This window comes from Semicossyphus pulcher, unplaced genomic scaffold (assembly GCF_022749685.1).
Source record: "Semicossyphus pulcher isolate SPU_LCO1_2020_fin unplaced genomic scaffold, fSemPul1.0.p SCAF_8, whole genome shotgun sequence".
Classification (NCBI taxonomy): domain Eukaryota; kingdom Metazoa; phylum Chordata; class Actinopteri; order Labriformes; family Labridae; genus Semicossyphus; species Semicossyphus pulcher.
In genome coordinates this window covers 21,763,548-21,789,153 of record NW_027211759.1, presented here as the reverse complement: position 1 = coordinate 21,789,153, position 25,606 = coordinate 21,763,548, and the positions used below count along the sequence as shown (strand labels likewise).

Genomic DNA, 25,606 nt, shown 5'->3' with positions numbered 1-25,606 from the left:
AAAAAACTCAACGTTGAAAATTGCTCGTGTTAGGATTGTGCTAGAAGTGATTTGAAGCTTCTAGCTCCTACTGTTCATGAGTTATACCCATTCTTAGAGTCGTCAGATTTTTATTCACATCTCCTCAGTCAAAACTCAACTGCAAAGTCTCAGCTGTATTATACCTCTTTTTTTTCCATTTCTTTTTTCCTTTTTATGTAAAAACTCAACTTCAGAAAACTTATCTCTTCTCTGTCGTCTCGCTTCGCTCTGGTACTCCTCCGTTTTCGCCTTTGTATCATTGAATAAAACACAGGCTGATGGCACCTACTGGAGCAAATCAAAGTGTCCGATTCGGAAACATGACTCTCTACATCACCAATAAAGATGGCTGATGAGCACTGACTGAGGAGACTATCCATATTATTTACAACTTTACGCTTTAGTTCACTGACGGAACGAAAATTCACATGGAAAGCTCTATTTCTCTAGTTTATACGAAAAACGTAAGTCTCTCTGTCAAACCTTCAAAGAGTTTTGACTCTCTAAATACAACATGGGCCCGTGGGTCTCAGAGAGTAGGTCGTTGTCGAGCCAAGGAATTTGTGTAACTTCCTCGACAAAGGATCCAATTGGCTATTGGCATTATTGTTGGTACGTGGAAACACATTATGTGCCAACAATATAGGTTAAAGAGGTCGAGGTCATTGATGTATTTCTTAACCAGGTTGACTTTGTGCCCTCTTGTAGGAAAGACAAATAATACCAGCAAGTTAGTGATATACAGATGTGCAATTTTAACACTTCAAAAAATAACATTAAACTAACACACAAAGAAGGGAATCATACATTAAATACTATTTAAACAACGTAATTTATTGTAAACTTTGGATAAAATAAACACAATTTTGTATGATCGGTCAGTCATGACTGCAGCGTATGAATGAGTGTAGTGTTATGAGTGATGAGTGTCCTGCTGTCCTTTCCGACTCTGCCCATTTGCTCCCAAACCTGGAAGCCAAACAACCAAACCATTAGCAGGCAGAGATACATACAAATAGCAGCTACAGAAAACCACTGCCTGCAGGTGACACAAGTGACAAAATTGCTCTAGCTGTAACTTTCTTTGAGGCTCCATGATGGGAACATTTAAAGCAGATAAGTTCAGATTGACCTCTGTAACCTGCATCTGCTTCCACTACTTCTTAAACTTAGCAGCATGTTAAGAATCTGGCAGCAGATTAATCCTGCAAAAGAACATTTGCAGGATTTGACCCCAAACTGCCTCCTTAAGTTTGCCTTTTTACTTTTTCCTGCATGCACATAAAGCTGCTTATATTCACTCACCAACAAAACCCATCTCTGCATAGCGACATTGTTGCCGGGAACCCCCGGCACCCAGAGGAACCTTTTGTTCAGCATTTACCTGATAAAGCAGCGCCTGACGTCATGTCTTTTCTGACAAATGGAAGCTTTTTAAACGTTTAGAGAGACTCGGCTCTGCCAAAAAAAAACAGCAGCCAGGTGCTTTTTGAATGTGCGGCTGCACTCTGAGCACACTGTGGACGGCACTGATAGGATTGTGAAAAAGTTGATGGCAGTTTGGGAAAAAAAAACATTAATCCATCCATCTTTGCTTAGAGCTGAGAGGAAAGTGCGACTTTACGCCCAATTACTGTGAACATGTCTCGTTAGAGCCCGGGCCGAGCTGTGAGCGGGTCTGTGTGTCCGTCTCTGTCTGAGCCTGCCTGACTCCCTCTGCAGCAGGCTCAGTGTTGATTAGGTCGGAGCGAGCACCGAGCAGGTCGGGGATGATTGGCAGTTGACTGTTTGCCTGTTCTGTTTGCCAGCTGCCCCATGTCACACCCCATCAGTAGTAATCAGCCTGGACAGGAAAGCTAGGCCTAATATGTACGACAGACACCGGCTCTTTATCCCCCCTTTTTCTTCCAAACCACTGTGAAAGAAAAGGTACGGTATAAGGCTGGATTCCAACTCTGTCACTCGGTTTCCTTTTCTCCATTAATCTGACCGGCATCTTGTTCAAGCTCTACTTACATCGACTTTATAATGACTAAAGGCACCTTTAGCTTTCTTTCCACTGAGCGTTCCTCCTAAGGCTGTCCTGAAGCACCTCTCCCACTGTTTTAATTACAGTGCAAAGATTACAAGAGGGCCTCAGTGTCTGCTCCCTCTCCAACACTCAACCTAACATGAAATCATGTCCTCAATCTGTCACACCGATATTTTAATATCACTCTGATGAATTTCCGGCACCAGTACAAACTGCAGTCTTGAGTTTTACTAATTTGCTGCATTTTGCAAGGGAAGCTTTAGACCACTTTACTTTGAAATGGCTTCATTTATGTGGCAGGAATGCGAAATGGGAGGACCTGAGTAGAGGTCTTCACGGGTCCAAAACTTTGTGCCAGAACCCAAAGAGACCTGGAAATGTGCAACACAGAACCAAACCAGACCCGTCCTTTCTTAGGAAGCTGGGACCCGGACCCGTGCAGAAGCCAGATATGAAAGACCCAACCCTGGCCAGGCGAAACAGACCTGATCAACACAGACTTCACAGCTGATTGTTATTAACAAGTTACTTTCAGACAGTTGTCAAAACAAAACTTTTTGTCCTATAATGTGACGGGCATATAATCCATCCGCCTTCCCAAGAAAGTTAATAAAACACTTCCAAGTTTTCTGTTCTCCATGTCGTGTTGATAAAAACGTCAATCCTAATCCACTAGTTATTTCAGATTAAAAATCCACTTGGTGTCACGATGACAAATGCGCGGCTCATTTAGAAGATGGTTTTACCTCTTTATATTTGTTTTCTTTCAGCTTTTTTTCAGAGAGGAAGGTAGATAGAGTAGTTGAGCGCTGTGGGAGACGGCTGCCTCTCCAGTAGCTCTTCAGTTATTTAGCTCTTTTAACTAGAGCTCAACACCTCTAAGACAAAGGAGCTGGTCATAGACTTTGGGAGGTCCAGACCGAAGCCGAGACCAGTCCTACTAGAGGGAGCTGAGGTGGAGAGTGTGGACTCCTACAAATACCTCGGGCTGTGTCTGGACAACAAACTGGACTGGTCAACACACACCAGCCACCTGTACGGGAAGACACAAGGCAGGATGTACTTCCTAAGGAGACTGCGGTCTTTTAACATCTGCAGCAAACTGCTGCGGATGTTTTACCAGTCTGTGGTTGCCAGTGTCCTCTTTTACACTGTAGTGTGCTGGGGAGGCAGCACATCCAAGAAGGACACATCCAGACTGGATAAACTGATCAGGCGAGCCGGCTCTGTGATCGGCATGAAGCTGGACCCTCTGGTGACGGTGGCAGAGACAAGGACACTAAACAAACTGTTGGACATTATGGACAATGCCAGCCACCCTCTGCACACCGTCATCAGCAACCAGAGGAGCCTGTTCAGTGAGAGACTGCTCCTTCCAAAGTGCAGGACTAACCGACTGAAGAACTCCTTTGTCCCTCATGCCATCAGGCTGTACAACTCCTCACTTAGGGGGAGGAGGTAACAGGGACAGACTCTCTCACAAGCGGTAGCCACTAATTCAGCTCACAAAGTTAATAGTAGTTAACTTCTTTTATTCAATAGTAATATTTATTTATTTCTCAAAGGGTCATATGTGCAATAAAAATCTGTCAATGTGCAATAATCTCTCACCACAGTGCAATAACCTAATACCACAGTGCAATAACCTAATTTAGTTTAATTGAACTATTACCCACTGTTTACTTGTACATTTTCTAAGAGTGTATATTTTATATATTTTGTTATCTAATTTTGTACTTTTTTATATATATATATATATATCGATAGATATATATATTTTGATCTTTATTTTTTACCCTCTGTGTGCTGATTCTTTCCTATTGTATTGTACTGTATAAGCTGCTGGAGACTGAATTTCCCAGAGGGAGTCATCCCAAAGGGATCAATAAAGTTGAGTCTAAGTCTAAGTCTATCCATCTTTACCGGCTTTGGCTTCAACTTTTCTCTGAAGCTGCAGTCACGTGACACGTCACTCAACTCGTTGTTGTTCTTTCTTTCGTTTTTTTCCACTTCCACATTTCCCGCACGTTCTCTTCCAAATGATACATTATTGCAAGTTAAAGGTATAATAAGTAGGTATTTATATTATATTTGTAAAAGTCTATATTTTATTTTTCTAGGAAAATCGTACTTATGATACCTTTAAATTACACACACACACACACATACAGCACTTTAATCATGACCAGCGCTTTTCAATCACGACCGAGTCTTCCTGGATCCACTTGGGTATTAAACATAATGCTGAACAGACCCAGAACCGGGGGTTATAGAACGAGTCCCGACCCGGACCCGGGCCCATTTACCCAAGTAATACGTGGTTCCGGTGGACCCGTGAAGACCTCTAGACCTGAGGCTTGAGTGAACAGAAGTGACACAAACAAAGCTACTTCACACTACTATTGATCAGATTGTGTTCCCCCTCGTAGCCATTGTCCTTACATATGTGCTGCATCCAAGCATGACAGAAGTCCCACCACCTTTCCCCAGACCTAAATCAATAGATCACACATGTACTTACAGGTCAATAAGTGCTGCATGTACATGTACGAGCGCATGGCTGCACTCTTACAATACAGGCACGCCTCGTGTTCCTGTACACCAAATGAGCACCCATGCAGGATAATAACTGCTCATCCTCTTTCTTTTCTCCTTCAACTGTCTGCACTTTTTCTCCTCTCCATCCGTCCGTCTCTCCCCTCCTTCTCCTCCTTTGTGTCTCATTGTCTCCCCGCCGTACTCATCTCTGCACCATTAATCTTGCAAACAATGAATTGGAGCCACCGACTCTATCACTCCTATTGTCGACTGCAGCCGTCCCTTATTTATGTTCCATTTCTCTCCCTCTCTCCTCCCTCGCCCAGCCTTCTTGCTGTTCCATTGACCGGCGTGTAATTTCTTCCATGAATAATGCAAGCAGCCAGACAAAAATAGTTGCACTCCGTCTCTCTCTCTTGGCCGGGATTTTGTTCGGCGATAGTTTAACTGGATGCGCTCGGGCTGATTTCTATTCAGCAGTGCCAGCCACTTTGTTAAAACGAATGAGGATTTGGATGTAAAGGTATCGCGGCTCCCAAAGCTGCGTTTTTAGTGAAATAGACTAGAGCGGATGATTGTGAGATCAGGGTGCTGATTTATTCACCCTCTCGGCAGCAGCCAGAGCTGATCCCTGATCACTGAGGTGGTTCCCAGGACATTCCTAATCATTAGCCGACACCCGGAGCAGCCAAACCAACATATGGCCGTCTGCAGGCGAAATTAAAACTTTCACTTTCCAGCAGTGTTTGCTCACGTGCCAGTGCTTCATATATCAAAGTGGCCAGCTTTTATCTGCCAGCTTTCAAAATAAGAGAGGCCTTTTTATGCTAACATGCTGAATTTTAAATATCTTAGCACCACGGCGGATTTTTGATGTTGACTTTTTCTCCTCAAAATGCTGAATATTGATCAAAGGAGACGCAGCATTAAAACAAAGGACAAAGTCGATCAAGTTCGGCGCACAGCTTTGTTCTGGCAAGCCTCACGTTGCCATGGCGACTGTGTTTGTGAAGGACGGGGGGCACATGTGTCACACAATGAAGATAATGATCACCTTGAGTCCAAGTGCTCCCTCTCCTGTGACAGTGTCCAAGGAGCTGCATAAACGTGCTTTTGAATTCTCACAAGACTCTTGTGAGGGTAGTTCAGTAAATCTCAACCTCTCAGTGGTGAGGCCGCGTAATTGGTCCTCTAAGGTATGAAGTAGAGAGATTTAAGTGAGCCATATCGTCTCGTCTTCATCAGACTTCCTTCCCTGAGTAATCTAGGGGAGCCTTTATAAATCAAAGGTTGACTTCCTGGTTGTTCCCATAGATTGTGAAAATAATGGACGTAGCCACGGGGAGGTCATCAATTGGTTTCTTGACTGCATAAATGCCATGATGGTTCTGGAACAAAAACCGTGTACATGAGGCCGATCCATTAGCTGGTGAATGAGCTAGTTTAACTTCGTGTTTGCCACAGAGCAGACGTTTTTTTGTGGTGGTGTTGACGCAGTTGTTTATTTATCAGACTAAAGAAGCAGCAGACCTGCCGCTAGCTGGCGCGGTGAGAGAGCGGCAGGTGGACAACATGTACCAGGTAACTTAAAATAACCGATCTTCTCATCGTTATGGTCTGATGTAATTTCTCTGGGGAAAAGCCAACAACAAGGCTGACTCCTGTTTACTGGCCGACGACTGGATAAATGTGTGAACGAGCTAAAAAGCCAGGTGTGCCGAGCGCAGTTTACCTGCTACTTAGTGCAAATATATCAATACAATAATACCAGAATTCAACTCATTCAAATGCACCTGTGACTCAGGTGACCCGGCCCCAATGATTTAAGGTTTAATATAATTAAAATGGTCAGTAATGTCAAAGTAACCCCGCCTACAGGGATCTTGAATAGAGATATGAGCTGTAGAGATCAAAACCATTTTTTTAACCAGGCTGTAAACATGTTTCTTTGTTTTTTTAAAGATTTGTTTTGGCTTTTTGCCTTCATTAGGACAGCTGAAGAGAGACAGGTAATGTGGGGAGGAGAGAGTCAGGGATGACATGCACCAAATGATGGCAGGCAAGGAGTCTATACCTGCAATTAGTGCAATGAGAACTGGCACTGGTTTAGCTCAGTTGGTAGAGCAGGCGCCCCAAACATGTTTATAACTTCTGTAAAAACAGGCATTTTAACACTCTTGGAGGCAGCCCCAAGTGGACACTTCAGAAACTGCATTATTACACTTTGACATTGGCCTCATTTTCGACACCGGAGGTTGCTGCCTGGCTCACCACTTTTCCTTAAAGACCATTGGATGCTACATTGAGACACTTCTTTTTTCCTTGCCATGTGCTCTTTATATTCTTTTTTTTTTTGTAAGATTATGTCTTTGGCCATTTTGCCTTTATTAGATATGACAGCTGAAGAGAGACAGGAAATAGGAGAAGAGAGTGGGGGTTGACGTGCAGCAAAGGGCAGCGGGCGGGAGTCGAGCCTGCGGACGCTGCGTCGTATGGGGCGCCTGCTCTACCCATTCTAAGCAATAATTAGAAAGCATAAAAATATAAAAAATCTTCCCGATGCACTCGTCCTTCCTTTCCTTTTTTGAAGTACATGTAAATTAAAAAATTTGGGCAACTGTAAGATCAACCTTGTCTTTTATTTTCTTTCTACTGGAGGCCTTTTTTTGACAGCGTGGAGCGCTTGATGTGAGTGGCAATAGAAAGCCTCCATGTGGCCTTGAATAAACCAAACACTAATACACTTTCTTTTTTAAATAAACTGAAGTAAGAAAATCTCGATCAGGATGAAAACAACTGTTTTTTTCTCACTTTACATCACTATATTATGAAACTGCATGTCTCGGGTGTTTCCTGAGAAGTTGAAGAGGAACTGAAGGTCCGTCTCTCCTCTTTTAGTCACATCACATACAGAGCTGCAGTTCTTGTGAGTGTGTGGGACTTCACAGAGCTACTGAAGCCAGGCAGACACTGGTGTGTTCGGTCTGTTCAGTTAAGAGAGGTGGGAAAGATACTCTGGTAGTCTGCAGTCACTTGAGACATTCGCCGTGCCGGGGGGATTTCGGAGGACTAAGACTGTATGCTACCTATCAAAGGCCCTCTCTGCAGTCCTACATTATTGCTCCATCGGGCACCTTTACTCTCTTTTGTATTCCTCTCTCTTCATCTGACTTGTGTCGTCTACGCTGACACTTTTTATGTCTTCATTCTCTTTCAGCACCTTTCCTTTTTATTCCTCCCTTTTCTTTTATCTCCTCCTCTCCCCCGTGGAAACGTCTCGGCTTATGCATCGCAGCCGGTGCCATCTTGTCACATAGATTGGAAATGCCTGGTACACGGTGATATTTACTGTCACATTCTTATCCAACAGTGTCTGACGCACAAAGTGATGTTTTTCTCGTATCGAAATAAAACACAAACGCAGACACATCAGCGCCACCAGACGAGAGAAGCTCTTTCTTCACGGCTTTTATTTTGGGTGATGAATCATTGCGATTAGTCATCGCTACAGAGAATGTCATCCAGGTATCTTTACCTCCAGCTGGACGTATTAATAACATGAGGAATGTGCAGCCAGTGACCGGGAGCAACTGTTGATTCAGTGCGAGTGTGTGGAGAAAAATGAGACGCTCCTATATTACAGTTAATAATTAACACACTGTACATCTCGCTGGAGCTTTACATGAATGAAAAATGGAGACTAATGTAATTAATCCACGCTGGTTATCAATTTTCTTACAGCATGTCGCTGGAAATGAAACCATGATATGTGGACTTTACCAAGCTGTCTGCGCTGAACTCATTCACGGGAGTTATAGCGTACGAGAGAGATTTGTGCAACAAGCCCCCCTCTCCTCCCCCTTCTTCTCCTCCTCTCTGCAGACTGCTGCTTGTTTGTGCTTAATAAGGGAGATTAATTAAACTCATTGGTATTCTAGGACACTGGCTCCAGCTCTTTCCCCGAGCACGGATCAGCAAGGTCATCCGTTTGGATTGTGTACTTTCGGAATCGGTTTTTAAAAGCACCAGGAGGCACGCACCCACTCCAGTTGTGGTTTTTTTGGAAGCACGGATGGATGGATATCGGCGATCGAATCTCGGCTCATCTATCAATCAATCCTTCAACAGCTGGGCCACGCGTGTTCGCACATGAGACAACTTAGCTTAGCTGTAATTAAAAGCAACTCTCCCTCGCTCTGCCTCTGATTCATCGCCCCCGCAGCGGACGAGCATTGTTGCTACACCATTCGTCATTCAATTTGAGTGGAAGTCAACAAGGTAAACAGCAATGCAAACATTTGATAAATAGGCCGTCTCGTCAGCGTGATTGATACTCCCTTGCTTTGCTTTGATGCAATGTTTAATACATAAGGCCACCTGACAGGCCCTTAGCATCAACTTTAATTATCAATGCAACATGATAGCACAGCTCTGGGCCTGACGCCAGAGAAATCTGCTTCAAAGTTAGACATTGTGATTCTAAAGTAATGAGTCACGCACGTATAACAAGTGTTTGTAGTGAGTAATGGCGACACTTTGCTGAAGTCGATACACGCGAGAGAGAGAGAGAGGGGAAAAAAGTTGCAGCTGATGTAGGATGCAGAGCGAGCGTGGGTCAATGAGTGTAACTGTACCTTTAAGTAATGCATCGATAAGCAGACCGCGAACTGGATCAAGCTGAGCGATCGCTTTAGGAAAATGTCGAGCAAGCAGTGAGTCTGTTTTTGCTCTTTTAGCATTGAAAACATGCTAAAACTGTGCCTCTTTGGATTACAATCAGCGCCAGCAGATCACAAAGCCTTCTACCTACACGCTTAATCTGTCTCTATCATGCACACAGTCAGCACACCTGTTCTAATAGTGAAAGCTGATTAGCTGACAGCGCGGCCGCATGAGCGGGCAGGAACAGAAAGCTCCGGGTGATCGGGGGTTTGGCTCGCGGTAAGCACACAGTGTCACAGAAACAGCCCAAGGTCTGAATGTGGTGAGAAACGAGAGCAACACCGAGCTCCGTTTGTGACGAGGGAAACAACACCTCGGACATAAAGACGCTCTCCATAATGCGACGTGCTAATGAGGAGTCGTAGTGGAAACGCCTGCAGAGGGAAAAGTTTGTGAAGGAAAAGTTTGTTCTTATTCTTATAAAGATGTTTAACTGGGATGAGACGTTTTCTATACTAGCACCATCAGGCTCTGGAAGAGTCTCGCAGTTATTATGTGACACTGCTTCTGCTTCTAAATGCAGTCTGAAGGCATTTTTGGCTGACCGGCTGACCGTAGTTACAACATCGCAATGGCGGATCATGGAGCATATTGGACCTCCACTGACGCGACTCTCTGTCTATACAGCTCTGGATAACTTTGATCGGGGAGTAGGCGGGGCTGCTCCTCTGCTGCTCATCCGCTGTCCTCACCCACGCGCATGTCCAGGGGTGGTTTTAGGTCTTTGTTTTAAAGGTTTCCGTGGGTTGGTCTTAACAGAAAATGTTACTTACTTTAGAAACGGGACCTTAATTAACACACAGCGAAAACAACCTGTGAGCCGAGACGGAGAGCGAGTTAGGGGGAGAGAGGGACAGATCACACCCTAGTTACGTCTGTAACATGATGTTATTTATTTATTTTTACTAACATATACACTCATGGCCTGCGGGAGACTTATGACTACGTTTTTATTTTAAAGAAAGTGAAGCAGGTACTGCAATTAGGAGCCTCAGCGACTTTATCAATCAAATAACTTCCTGAAGAAGTTACACATTAAGTGAAAAAAAACAACAACCACAGCCCGGGAAACACTTCAAAATTAAAGTGTTAACATTGCTGTCAGAGATCAGTAGGACTTATCACAATTCCTTTTCACCGTGTATTTTGGCTGAGAACCGCGCTCCGCTCATGGTAAAAATAGCCAAGCTTCCTATTCTCTACATTTTCGGCGTGAACCGCTTGTGTCACGCCAGCATTGTGAAGACTCTCATCTGTTTTCATGCATTTAAAATGAAAATTAACACGTCCCGCAGCCGTCACGCCACGCTTCCAGTGTTGCCCACAAAAGCGCACATTGACCTGTTTGGATCAGCCACATACCAGGTTTTGACCTGGTCTTGTTAAATGTTGTCTTTTAAAATGTGTGCTTGTATTTAGCTGTTAGAGTCCAAAAGTTCCAGGTAAGAAATGTCCAAAAAGCTCAGAAGCCAGTGAGTACTTGAGATATCGTGAGGTGGTTTCCACCGCTGGACTAAAATCTTCTTTACTGCCAACAAGACCTTGCGGGTTTTATTTAAGGCCTTATTTCCCCCTTCTGACAAAAGTCAGCATTCCAATTTTCTGATGCTTCTAAAGATGATCTTGCCAGATGTTCCTGTGGAGTGGAGGGATGTTAAGAGTGATTTTACTTCCCCCGAAATGCACTGAAGAAAATCTTTGCTGCAATATTAAACATGTTCTGTATTAACGATCCGATATCCTGTTGTGTGGGGGGAACCCCGAGGACAGCCGAGCACGCACTCCGCTGAATGTCACTTGGAACGAAACAAATCCAACTGGGAAGGAAGCTGACTCAGGCTGTAACATGTACAGCTCATGTTCACGCCCTCTTCTCGACTGCATCCCTGGTTTTTTCTTTGTGAATTTTCAGTAAAAAGTCCAAAAACTATCATCGCCAATTCTTCCTCCCCATTATCCGCCATGTTTGTTTAACTCTAAAGTCGCGTTTGACCGCGCGAGAGAGTCTGGCTCTGGTTGTTGTTGAATGGAATCTGTTCATGTGTGGTGAGCTGTTTTTGTCACATCGTCGCTCTCCACACACTACAGGAACAAAACTATTAAATCTATCATTATTTGTTGTCATGTGTGCGGACTCTTGCATTTTCAACATATATTAAGATTTAAAAAATCTTGTAGTGTGGGCCGGGCCTAAGGGGAAGGTGAGAGTCATCATTTAATAGGTGTACAGCAGGGTCCATTGGAAATTGGTCTAATTGGTGGAATCCAGAGCTGATAATTAGACACAATCAGCTGTCGAAGTTATAAAAATAAAAATAATTAGGTTATTCCTCCGCTGTCTTTGTTGCGAGACTCCAGCTGATGTGACATGAATGTTCAGTCCTTCTCTGAGTGTCAGACGGAGCTCGTTCCGAGGCGTGTGGTGATTCTACGGCTGCACACAAACATCAGGCACTTTACACTCGTCTGGTGTCAGAAAGCAGGGGAGCCTGTTGTCTCATTTCTTCATCATTACCTCTCCTGCCCTCCTTCATCTCTCTCCCTGGGAAGTTAAAAAAGTAATCAAAGGCTCTGCATCCGACAGCTCCGTCTCTGTGCCTCTTCCACTCTAAAGTAATGTCTCTTTCCGCCCCTGATTCTTATGAAAACATTGGTGACTCCTCGACAAAAGGTCCTCAATTCAGGGATGCTGAATACCTCCCAAACACAGAGGTGTGCCTCTCCTTGACATCCCTGCTAACTGGAGGAGGATGCTTTGCTTTTTAACATGCAGCTCCTTCCCTCCTCCTCTGGGAGCCCGGCGGCCTTTTATCTCCTCGTAGCCGGCCGAGAACTTGCGCTGCGTTAGTGCTCTGTCACACCGCTGCATTAGCATTAACATGCCTCTTAACAGGCCGCAGAGAAAGAGCCCTGCGGTGCTCTGGCCGGAGTAACGGGCTAAATCCCAGATCCGGGGGAGAGTTCACGGCTCCCTGGAGAGGAGATCTTGGCAGACAGGGTGGATGGCTGGAGTGTGTTGGAGATTAGGGCTTTGGCGAGTCAAATGCTGGATTAGGAGTGAATGGTGAAGAAGAGATTCCTCGGGGTGTTAGTAGTAGCCTTAAGGGGGAATAAGCTTGTGTTTATTTGACCACGTGTGTGTGTGTGTCTGTGTGTGTCTGTGTGTGTGTGTGTGTGTGTGTGTGTGTGTGTGTGTGTGTGTGTGTGTGTGTGTGTGTGTGTGTGTGTGTGTGTGTGTGTGTGTAATGCACAGAAAATGCTGCTCAGTGCCTAGAAAGGGTTGTGGTTTCTGCTAATGATGCTACTTGATGCTACTCATATATTAATAATATAGCTTATAGAGAAGAGTCATGTGACCTCAGTGATGGATGGATGCCTTCATGCAGAGATGGATGCTCGACTTCAGCCTTCAAAAGCACCAGTCATTTGCAGTTTCTTTCATCAATGCAGTGTTACTTTGGCAGCTGTTTTAGATATATGTCTTCGTCTTCAGATGAAAATGTTTTAGTCACATCTTAGTGATTTTTACCCTTCATAGTTTTAGTCGACAAAAAGTCACAATTTAGTCATTACTTTTAGTCCAAACGTTTCTCTCTTAAGGAAATAATACCCCCAGGTAACATTAATACTTTAAATGTCAGCAGATCATCCACACAGTAAAAGAACAAGGACACAGCATCTAAAGATTACTTTTCATCAACGCTTCTCATTTAAACATGACTGAAGCAGACGGCTGATCATCGCTCCTTTTTGTGCGCAAGAAGCGTCAAATGATGCGTAAAACGCCCCTTTTTCTGTGAGCATGCACAGAGCCTGAAGCAGAGAGCCTGGGTTAACAGGTCATGAACACCTTTGTGCAACCTGGCCTCACAAAAGTCAAATGAAGATAAAAAATAATGGTAAAATAATAATAAGTAAAATGGATAAAAAAAGCAAGAGATGCTGTAGTGAAATACTACCGTTTCGCTGCAGGCAATGGCTCAGAGCGGTACAGAATCCGAAATACAACGAGAATGTACCGGCGGATCGTCTAAAAAATCTTCAGGTCTGCAGTCTACATTTCGAACCTGACGATTTTGAACGAGACATGACATCGGAGGCGGGCGTCCTAGATTGAGGAAGTGTAGTTTAGCATGCTCACTTGCCTCCGCCAAATGAAGCGTTTACATAGTCTGGCGGAGGTTTTCCAGGGCCCATTGGAGAAGCAGATAGCGTCCTCCAAAGGCACAGAGCGAAGTTGTTTCTTCCATAATGGCATTAGCTCCACATAACAGCCTGATAGGACTGAGGTTGAAAATTGTCGAACTGGCCCTTTAAACCAGGGACTCCATGTGTCCAACACGAAAAAGGATCCCCGTTCACTTAACATTGGCATTGCTTTCCACCTGGTGGCACATCATTTTAACACATTACGTGCCATCAGCACGGAATTCGGTGTTAAGAAGTCTAGTTCATTTCATGTAATTTTGTGAGACCAGGTTGCCTTCATGATACCCGTTATTTCCAACACGGATACCCAGTTACCCAGTCACAGGAGTTAATTGCTTGTAATACGACACAGATTAGACGCACAGTGGGGGAAAATATGCATTTTGAATGTGCAACAGCCCACCACTAACATTTTAGTCTCGTCTGATCCCTTTAATGAAAACAAAACATGCAGGTGATATCAGAGTTTTTAACTCAACATTCTATTTTTAGCTCGTCAACGTCGTGTCTTCGTCATGGAAGAAAGATCATTGTCGAACATTTTTCCTCATTAATTTTGTTAACGAAATTAACACTGCATCAATGTCTTTTTGTGTAGTTAAATAAATAATTGTGTTTTTCTTTCCAAAGGATGATGAGCCAATCACAGGAGGAGCTGACGGCAGAGATCACACCCACATCAGGAAGTTCCTCAGCCAGAGACACAAGAAATTGCCATGGAAACCAGAGGTAACACAAATTATTCTCTCCTTCTTTCTTTCTTTTAATCATCTTTTTTAACCCCTTTCTTTGTCTGACAGGCACATAAAGGATTATTATGTTGAGGACCTTCAGTTCCTTTTGTGTGACTCATCAGCTAAACCTCGCACGACAACAAACACTGGCACCAATCTTTTATTAGTGATTGACCTTTGTGAGAATGGTTTTATTAACGCTGCTTCATCACCGGCTTTATAATTGAGTGTTTGCTTTTGGTGCGACATAATTCAGCTGCAGATATCTGACTCCCATTTTCTTCTCCTCAACAAAGAAGAATGCGGTCATTTCTGGTTCTATTATCTGAGGAACAAAATGTACCTTACGGTTATGATGATAAATTAAGTGTGTGAGGAAGATATTATTCCATCAGAAAACCATTAGCGGGTCATATTTAAAGGCACCTTTGACGAGAAGATTACAAGTTGATTTAGCTCATCCTAATTTTTCAGCTCACTTACTGATGTAGTTTACACAGCGGCTGCAACAAAGGGAGCAGCAGACGGGGCAATTAAGCAGCGGATTTGCGATAAGGAAAGCTGCTCTAGATTTGTAACCTGTTCGGCTGGGTTTAATTAACTGTCTGTGTGTGTGTGTGTGTGTGTGTGTGTGTGTGTGTCTGCAAGCCTAATCTGCAAAATATGATTAATAAGTCGCTCTCTACCTGGGGTAAAGTTAAACTATCTCTGCAGAACAGCTCAGTGTGGAGTATTTAGCGAACAGTAGAGGAGCTAACACAGTTTGAGATGGATAATATGAAATTACTGTAGCATAAGTTATTTTCAACTCGATCTGTCTGACTGCGGCCGTATTGACTTTTCTTATGTACGAGTCTCTCTTATCCACTGCCTTAGCTTCCCTGCTGCTTCTGCAAAGCATTATGAGTGTAATCTTCTGCACAAGGCAGCATTACAGGAGAGCTGAACACAGAATGTGCCTGATAATGTCACAACAACTGTTGTATTACAGCGGACTCCCCTGGTATTAAGTTAGCCGCTCGTTTTTCTTTGGTTTTAGCAAAACATCAAATACAAAGACATATTTCAAGCTTAAATGATATTTCTATTTTTAGCACAACAATGCTCTGTAAATCGTTACATTTGGATCATATCCGTTTTTTAATCTCCAGCCTAAAAGCAGCTGTTGCCTGAATATTGAATGGCCTGTATCTGACAGTGATTGATCGAGGCTTTTGGCTTCATTTAAAATGTTAGAAAATGAGTCACACTGATATGAAGCAGCCAAACAGCCGGCATCCAAACAAACTATCTGAATGTGGACCGTGCAGATTAATTGCACAAAAGTAAATAGGTTTTGTAGTCTGATCTCAGCAGGACGCTTTATTGTGAAAATCTAAGGGGGTATTCACTAAAATTAACTTGCAGCCGCAGATTGCACCATAAGTTGCGCATTATTATCCCCCGCTATCTGCTCCATCTCAAGGTCCGATTCACAAAGCAAATTACACTGATAATATTCAGGCACAAACGGTGCTCCACGGTGATGGAGCTCAACTCCATCCACAGATCGGTGATGAGCATGGAGAGGAGGGGGCAGCTCTTCAGCTCAGCGTTTGTTGTAAAGTCCAGACTCGACAGGTGTTTACTTGTTTCAGTGTCTGTAACGCAGCTTCATTTTTTTAAACAAGCGCACAACAGCTCATCCAGATAATAATCCCGTCATGCGTAACGGCTCCAGACCGTCTCCACACATGTGGATAAAGTGTGCCCGTGCGCTGGGGTTGAGCCTCGGACTGATTGGTCTCCTGATTATGATAATAATGACAATATGTTATTCAAAGAATTTATTTAAATTTTTTGCTCACACAGAAGGTGAATTGCTGTCATGATCTGTTTAAACTCAGAGCGTGACAGCCCTAATAATAGGTGCGCCATAGTTACCACCAGCTCTCTGCAGGCGGTATATTTTCACTGTAACTGCACGGTGCTGTTAGCGCTGCCGTTTGTTAATGAGGTGCTTTTTGCCATCAGGCTCATTTGCATAGAAAGGGGACACATTTGTCCCAGACGCCTGCATAATGACACACTGTTCTCTCTGCAGCGCACTTTGGGGTGCATTCAACCCTCTGCATGTGCTTGGAGAATGAGGCGGAGTCTTTTTGTGTCATTTGCACAGTTCAGCCGGCGCAAAAGCTGCGCAATCCTTTAGTGAATTCCCTAGATTTTTCCGTGCTTTCAGACGTGTTTGCACTGAAAATAATGTGCGTGATTTCACCGACCAAACATTATCTCTTATTTATGTTTGGATTGGAAAAGTGAAGCAGCCTCAAAGGGGAAATTAATTTTGCAACACCCTCACCATCTACATTTTACAGCGCATTAGGCACGACGAGCATCAAAGTTCACTTGCAGAAGTCAACATGCCATTTCTCTGACTCACTCCAGCCCCCTCATAAAGCAACATGTCATTTAGATTCTTTGACTCCTCTGTAGAGCCGGCATCATTTAATCAAATATTTCATACATCTTTAAGAACTTGTATCCTCAAAAAATCCCCCCCTCTCTTATCTCTTCTGCTACGTCAAGCTGAAGCCAAGTCTGTCAGACATCACGGAGCGCAGCCGGTCTTCCTGTGCTTCGCTTGCTAGCTTTCTGTCCTAATTACCAGCACTAACTTGTGTTCCTGATGCACCGCCAACATGGCAGAGGTCTGAGGCGTAGACTCCGGCTGGTGGAGGTAGAGTGGGGCCATATGTCAGCTGTCACAGCCCGGCAGAGGTCATCCAGAAGAATTCAGACAAGCAGGGTGCGCGAGCAAAATTACAGAATCTGAATCAACCTTTTTTTCTTCTAATTAGAGCCCCCTTAGAGAGTTACAGGAAATAACAAAGAGGAAAAAGCCAAATCTCAATATTTCTTTGGAATACTTCCTGTGCTCTGACCTGTGTTGGCTCTAGCAGGTTGTTTCCAGCAACTTCTGGTGACTAAAAAAAGGATTCCCAGCTGGTGAACTGCTCCAGAGGTGACTGCGGATTAGCGTCTACATGCAGCTGTAGAGTGGACATCCTCTGTCCGTCAAGGACACCAGCGTGTCAAGGACACTGATACAGGATAGAGATAACACACACAGAGAGAGAAAGAGGGGAGAGAGAGACTCGGGCTTGAAGGGATAAACAGTCATTTGTGGCAAAGCTGACACGGATTCAGAGAGAATTTGAGCATAATGAACATTTTTTATTTAGTCAAGAGCAGAGAGAAAATGATGCTAAGAGGGATTAGTGACACTGGATTCATACTGACTTTGATATCAGAGGGACGTGTAGGATTTCTTTACATGTATATTTTCTAAAATAGGAGTTTGATATGAATAAAATCATAATCCTGGATGTGTTTTAAATATGTGCCTTGATTGTAATCTGATAATCAGAAGGTTTAAACTAGGGATGATATTATCGGCACGTTATCGGTATCTGCCGATTATGGCTTGAAAATGATATATCAGCAGATCGGTCATTCTGCCGATATTTTCCGCCGATGAAACATTGCTTTAATTATGCCTAAATGCTTGATGAATCCTTAAAAAGCTTGACGTAATGCTACGACATTAACTCAGCATCAACAACATAAAAATAAAGACTAAAAAGTCACAGAAACTTGAGCCAAACTTTCACAACTCTTCACTAGCTAACAGTTAGCTCACATTCTCGTCTTTTTACCGGACTTTACATCATCAAACACAGCGAAAATACCCTCGCGGTCAAAGCCGACGTTAACCGAGTGTAACATAAACATCAGCGCAAAACTAACTTACATATTCATGGACGCACACACGATAAAAAGAGTCCGTCAGCGATCACTGATGTTTCTGTAGTAGGTGCAGTAAACATGTCCGGGCATGTCTCCCTCACTGCCGTGTTTCGGTGGGATGCTGCATTCAGGTGCGCTCAGAAATGTGAGCGATCAGACACGTGCCCTTTAGAAGAACGCCTCTTCCTTCAAACGTGAAGAAGGGTGCAGGATGTCTGCTTTATGGCAGTTTTTGACCTCTACAATAAGAGTAGGCATGATGTCAATTCCACTACAGGGGAGACTTGATGTTCTCTACAGTGGGGTGGAAAAAAATATGTGCCTAATATATTGGTATCCAAATCGGCAAAAAGGGTTGGAAAATATCGGCATATCGGATATCGGCATCCCTAGTTTGAACCTGATGCAGTGCCGTCTGTTTGGAGGATGACACATTCCTGGCTTGTGTCCTCTAACGAAATAAAACAAAGCTCTAGACGTTTTTGTAGATTCGAACAGCCTTTTATCTACCACTCAAGAGCAAAAGAGAGGAAGAAATCGTGGCACAACACAGACACATGACTCAGGTTGGCGCAGTCGTCACAGCTGGCTCTTTTACACACAAGAAGGAAACACATGCAGTGACAAGAGTGGAGGAGGAATTGAATCGCTTTTTTTTTCTCTCGTCGACTAGACCGGGGGAGGACGTGAAAGAAGAAGAAGAAACGTGATTTATGTCTCTTCTCACTGCTCCTTCAGTCTTCTCTCCGTCTATCAAAAGCACACCAAACAAACAGACAAACAGTTGGCGGGAATGTAATTGCAGTTACACAGTCGGGTGAATGATGGACAGCTTGCTCCAGGAGATATGGAAAAGAAATCCTCCTCGTCCTCTTTTCTCCTTCTCACGGTCGTCTCTTTTCTACACATCCTCTGCCGCCGCATCCATCCCCCTCATGTTATATCCCTGGCATGAAAGAAGACGTGTAATTGTGGGACAGATGGCAGATTATACAAACCCTCATTACAGTGGTTGATGAGGCTGGAATCTAGATCATATGAACCTTGTCTTCCATTTTTTCGCTGCTCTCGTCCGTGTGAAATGAGTTCTCATTATCTCTCCACACATAATCTCTTCTTTCAAACCTCTGCACCTCTGAAACCTTGCTGTACCTACCTGGTTTCTTGTCTTTCCCCAATTACTAATGGGCAGAAAAAGATGAGATATGCACGGAGACACGATCCAAATGCCCTCTAGGAACTCAGATTGAGAGATTTCATTAAATCTGCTCAAACAAGACACCTTCCAATCATTTGATCATTCATTCAACACCTATATTTGAACACAGCTCAATAAAACTATAGTAAAGCACACGTTATGACGTCACCTCTCCTATAGTAAAAGAGGGGATTGGGGTCTGGAGTATTGTGTGTACCCGGCCTGCCTTTGCCAGGAACATCATGTCTCAATTTTCTTATCCAAAGGGGGATTCACGGTGTCAGTCGGCGCGATTGCTCGCGCGCCGAGCGGCCATTTGTCAGCGCCTGCCTGCCAGCAGGAGCGCAGAAGGCGGCACCAGATTTTGAGAAAAGGGAGACAGCCTCACGGAGGAGGAGGAGGATGTGGAGGAGGAGAGGGGGGGAGCAAAGACAGTCTGATTTGTGCTCTCTTTGATAGTGCGACCAGATGGGTGAGAGAGAGGAGATATTGGAGAGCAGTGGAGACGGAGATATGCTAAGACAAGCTCGCAGAGATGTAGAGGAAATGTGTGCTCAGAGGAAGATAGGCGAGACAGGAGCAGTGCTGTTTAGGGCGGCCTCTTAAGCCGAGAAGTTTACTACCATCTTTTATTTCAAACGTCCTCATCAATCAGTTTTTCTCTCTTCCTGTGCACATGTCATTCCCCCTACATCCTGACTTTTTTTCCTCTTCACTCATCACATTTGACAGATGGCGTTCAGTGCCTCCTCCTCCCATCTAGATCTCCTCCCCCTCTCCTTTAATGTCAGTCAGAGCTATAGGTGCTGTGTTGCTTTGAATGTGGCAGATTAAGATTATATACAGGACTACATCTGGAGTATGATGAGGTTAAGAGGAGCTGGATGAAGATAGATATTACAGAAGGATAAAGAGATTCTGGCTCAAGAGGGACCGCCAACAACAACTAACCTATGGATAAAAAGATGAAGCAGTTACTTAATATCAAAGCAGTTTAGTGTCCAACGTAATTGAGATATTGCATGCAAGTTGTCCTTTGGATAGTAAAAATCCATAATATATATAGTGCATTAGACTTTAAATACAGAAGTTCCATTATAAGTGGGACATTTTGTTGACATGTTAAGGTGTTTTCTCATGTGGAACCACCGTGGACTGCACTCACTGCTTTTCAACAGACACCCACACCCCCACAAAGACACCGGACACATTTTTGTCTTATAGTAGGGATGCACGATATTATGGGCATGTTATCTGTATCTGCAGATATGGTGTGGCATTTTTCTGCTGATAAAACAACGCTTTAATTACGCCTAAATGCTCGATGATTCCCTAAAAAAGCTTGACGTAATGCTACGACATTAACTCCATTAACTGCATCGCCAACGTCAAGTGTGAAGAAGGGTGCGAGGTGTCGGCGGTATGGCAGTTTTTCAAAGTTTCCGAACCTGCAGTAAGGTTGCTATTTGCAGTGGTTGCTCTGTATCGGTCGTCATCCAAGCCTGTCTAAGTTGAATATTACAGTTTTATTTGAAAGAAAATGTTACATACAAATAAATATGACATTTTGTACACAACTGAAGTTTAAGTACTTTTGTTATCTTGCCCAGTGAACGTGGACATGTTAAAAAGCACTGTATTATGTTATTTCTGCATCTGCCAGTGGGCTGCTAAAATAAGTGTAGGCACGATATCAATTCCACTACAGGAGAGACTCGATGTTCTCTGCAATTAGGTGGGAAAAAACATGTGCCTAATATATCAAATCGGCAGGGTTGGGAAATATCGGTATCAGATATTGGCAAAAAGTCCAATATCATGCATCCCTATCTTCTAGTATATTAATGTTCTAATAATGATAATCTCTTAGTTATGTATTTAACAGTAATTGTGTTATTTATTGGACTATTAACAGGTGCACATTATACATCTAAGTAAGAATAGGAGGGATACTGGGTGCTCACAGTAGCAGCTGCTCTTGAAGGGTAAAAAGTCATGACTCTCCCTCGCCACGTCCTGAGGAAGACCCAATTGGGTTCGTAACCGGTCAGCGTTTACCTCTTTCATATTGTTGTTTTTTACAAGATAGGCCCTGATTCAGTAAAAGCATTTTAAGCTAAATCCTTGGCTTGCTGAGTGTGTGCCTGGAGAAGGCCCAGTCACGTCCCTCCCACGTACTTAAAAATGTTTTGGGCTCCGGTACCAAAATTATTCCTTATTCCTTAAATTGGCGCAAAGTTTGGAGTCAGCAAAGTCTAGACAGAAATCTGAAAACTTTTCATCATCTACAGTTAGTTTGCATGCTTATGTTTAACTTACATTTATATAATCTTTTTCTTACAAATGAAGAGTTTGCAGAGTCTGCATCTTTCATTGAAGCTTCCCAGGATGCAGCTGCTGTAGGAATTAAGCCAGAACTGAAAAAGAAACCCCAATTTACAAAATACCAAATACACTGCCTGGCCAAAATACAAGTCACACACTCTAATATTTAGTTGGACCGCCTTTAGCTTTGATTACGGCACGCATTCACTGTGGCATCGTTTTGATAAGCTTGTGCAATGTTACTTTTATTTCCGTTGCATAAATTTTTTCGCCACAATCTTGTATTGATGATGGGAGAGTTGGGCCGCAGCGTAAAGTCTTCTCCAGCACAATCCACAGATGCTCAATGTGGTGAAGGTCTGGACTCTGTAGTGGCCAATCCATGTTGAAATTGATGTCTCATGCTCCCTGAACTCTTTCACAATTTGAGCCAATGAATCATGGCATTGTCATCTTGGAATATACTCATGCCATCAGGGAAGAAAAAATCCACTGATAGAAAAACCTGGTCATTCAGGTGATCAGCTGACCTCATTTTTTGGGCACATGACGTTGCTGAACCTCGACCTGACCAACTGAAGCAACCCCAAATCATAACGCTGCCCCCACAGACTTGTACGGTAGCCACTAGGCATGATGGGTGCATCACTACATCCACCTCTCTTCTTACCCTGATGTACCCATCACTCTGGAACAGGGTCAGTCTGGACTCATCAGACCACATGATCTTTTTCCATTGCTCCAGAGTCCAATCTTTCTGCTCCCGAGCAAATTGAAGCCTTTTCCGATTAGCCTCACTGATGAGTGGTTTTCTTAAGGCTACACAGCTGTTTAGCCCCAATCCCTTGAGTTCTCTTTACATTGAGCATGTGGAAAAGCTCTTACTTTCACTATTAAACATAGTCGTGAGTTCACCAAATGTTTCCTTCCAGGTTTTAATAATGCATAGGACAGTTTTTTAGTTGTTTTCTTCGCTTGATGCAGGCCAACAATTTCACCCTTCTGAAACACAGTCACATCTTTTCCACGACCACAGGACATGTCTAACTTGTTGCCAGCTGACACACATTAATCACTGCAGCAATTTTCCAGTGTAAGGTTCTTACCTACAATTTATTGTACATATTTTCTATATTGAACTAACATTTGATCTGCAACTTCATTCTTTGTTCCTCTTTTAGTGACTGCAGACTCGTTGAAGCAGGGCCTCGTAGGGTCGTTTGTATCAGCAGTAAAAATATCAGATATCAGCCTAAATATGAACTCCCAGGTAATGGCTGCATACTCAGGCTAATATAGCGGTGACACAGATCACTTCATACATTACAGTATATATCACACAATAACTCCTCTCTGTCTTGACGTCCCAGCAATAAGCCTGAGAAATAGCCACTTTGTGCCTCTGACTGCAGCCTCAGCTCACCACAGAACAATCTACCAAAGCTAAGTGAAACAAGATACAACTAATCAAACAGACAGCCATTATGATTGACACACAGAGAGTTAGTTTGATTTAAGCTCAATCACGCCTGTAGTCTATACAGGAAACTTTCTGATACGCCTCGTCTGTGGATCACAGCGCTAGAAAATGTTGGCTGAAGTCTGTCTCTGTTTTTTTTTTTTGGAGCATGAAACAGAAGACAACAAATGAAAGTGAATAGGGAAGTAAGAAAGGCAGCAGCAGTCATTCTATGTCTTTTTTAGCCAATTACTGTGAGCTGAGACTGTTTGAAAAGACGCAAGCTGCCACAGCACAACCGTGTCCTTACACCACACAAAGACAGCCAATTTAACCATAAAAAAAGACAGCCATGCAAGTCACCATCTCTTTGCAAACTGTTAATATGAGCGTCGCTTCATCTCACAGTCAGGAATCAAAGGGGAGAGAAGAAGCGGGATGGAGAGAGACGGTACAGAGAAGTGTCAGCCGATCGGAAGGATGGAGAGAGGCAGAAACAGAGAGGTCAGAGGGACCAGTAGATCATTTCAGGGGTAGTGGCACTAAAGGCTAAAAGACCGAAACATAAAGACATAACAGGAGCAAGGCAAAGGGAAAACAGGGAGTAAGTCGGAGAATTGGAAGAAAAAATGCTCTCCCCCTCTCCCCGTTCGACATCCTGTTATGGCCGCAGCCGACACAGACCTCTCGCAGCGCTGTCACCCACAAAAATAGAGCCAATTAAACACATGCCCCCCTGGCACAAAGCCAACTTTACAGCCCCTGGCTCCTCCAGGAATACGCGGGGATCTGTGTGTGTGAATAATTAGAGATTTTCTTTGGAGTATCCCACTTTTTGTTATTTGACAAAAGGAGCAGCGAAGAGGGGGAGCAGGCCGAAAAAAGGTTTGCTCTTAAACCCCCTCAGGAAATCTATTAAAAGCTTTACATAAGGCATATTTACACAGGGAATAGTCCCGTCTGCTAAATCCTCTAACCTCGCTGTGACTCTCCCTCTCTGCCACTCCCTTTTTCAAACATCAGATATCCTTGTTCATCTCTTCGACTCACCGCTTCCTTTGATTTGGCTCTGCTCACCCGGCAAATCCCTGTCTCTTTCTGTTTTTTCATTTGCATTGAGTCTTTTTTTTTTTCCTAATACGTGCCGATAGAAATCTTAAGATGTAAAGTCAGGAGTCCCACTGCTTCGGACTGACATGTTTGCACAACAAAAATATCTCATGGTTAATGCATGAGCTGTAATTGCCGTGCTGCTGTCAGTGTGCAGGGCACGTAGGTGACCGAACAGAGCGAGGGGAGAGGAATGGAAAGCAACACTTCGGGTCAGGCCATCTGTTAGGATGCCTGTGCGATGCTTAAGGAGCAGGACACCCTCCGTCAGCGTCTTGCTACCTTTAAATGTCGACATGGATGCAGAAAAGCAGCCGCAGAGGTGTTTACCTTCCTGTCCCACCCCTTTAATCCCGCTCATGAGATGACAACTGAATTTACCACTATGTTTTTTTTTATTGTTGTCATGAGGTCATTCTTCTCACCTGATTGACAGCTCACACTTGTTGACTCCAAGTGTGGAGTAGCTCCTTCACAGCTACTCCACACACATACACACACAAAGGCTACCTAGCTAGCCAGCTTTTTGCTTTGATCTAACCAGGGAACCTCGCTGTATGGTTTCATTTTCATTTGCTTTCTGCTCAACTTCTGTGTGATGTTCTTAATATCTGTGGCAGCATTATAGTGGCGGCCTGCTGGGACTGCTGTCACGCGTTAAAGGGGGGCATATGTGCGTGCAGTATGTGAGTGAGTGTCTGTGCAGTTGGTTGATCATCCGGTAAGAAAAGTTTTAAGAGTTTGCAAATCATTAACTGAGACGGCCTCCTAGGGCTGAATACTAAGCTGTTGTGCGTGTGTGCAGATTAGGGCTCTTATTAGCTTTTAAATTTAGTTGGAGGTTATTTTAAGCATGAGGCAACTAACAAAGACAATATGAGTTCTTCATTTAAAAATATGTCCCTTTAAAACCAAAGACAGACAAAGTGCTGATATAAAAGAGCATGCAAGGTCCGCTTTAAAAACCCTGCATCCTTTCCTTTGCAGCATTGAAGGTGAAATGCTGGTCGGTATTTTGCATGCACAGTCATAGACTGTATAAATAATGGACATAGCCACCGTGACGTCACCAATTGGTTTCTCGACTTTGTAAATATAGCCAAAATATGACCGCTGTCATGTTGGTTTACTGGCACCTGACCAAATTTGGATGAGAGGGTGGTGCTGCAGAAAAGTGAGTGGTTGATAAATGCCAAGTTATCAAAGCTGTAACAGTCTGTGTCTGATCCATTAGCTTGTAAATGAGCTAGTCTAACTCTCCCAGGAGGACGGGGTTGTCTGTGTTGACGTCTAGCAGACAGCCAGCACTATCCACCTGTCACTCAAGTGACCCGGCCCCTATGATTTAAGGCTTCATATAATTAAAACGGGTGTGTTATAAAAAAAAAAATCATAACTTGAACAGTAAAATTAGCTATTTAGAACAAAAGTGTTTTTTGTACCAGGCTGTAAACATGTTTATTTCTGCT

The 25,606-nt window shown here is 43.6% G+C and overlaps 1 protein-coding gene across 1 annotated transcript in view; it reads left to right on the top strand.

The window, feature by feature from the left end:
* Window positions 1-25,606, top strand: part of b4galnt4a (beta-1,4-N-acetyl-galactosaminyl transferase 4a) — a 183,086-nt gene that overhangs the window by 88,360 nt on the left and 69,120 nt on the right. Inside the window, exon 3 of the mRNA XM_069686815.1 lies at window positions 14,153-14,251. Coding sequence (XP_069542916.1) covers window positions 14,153-14,251 — 99 coding nt within the window. The remainder of the gene's footprint in view (window positions 1-14,152; window positions 14,252-25,606) is intronic.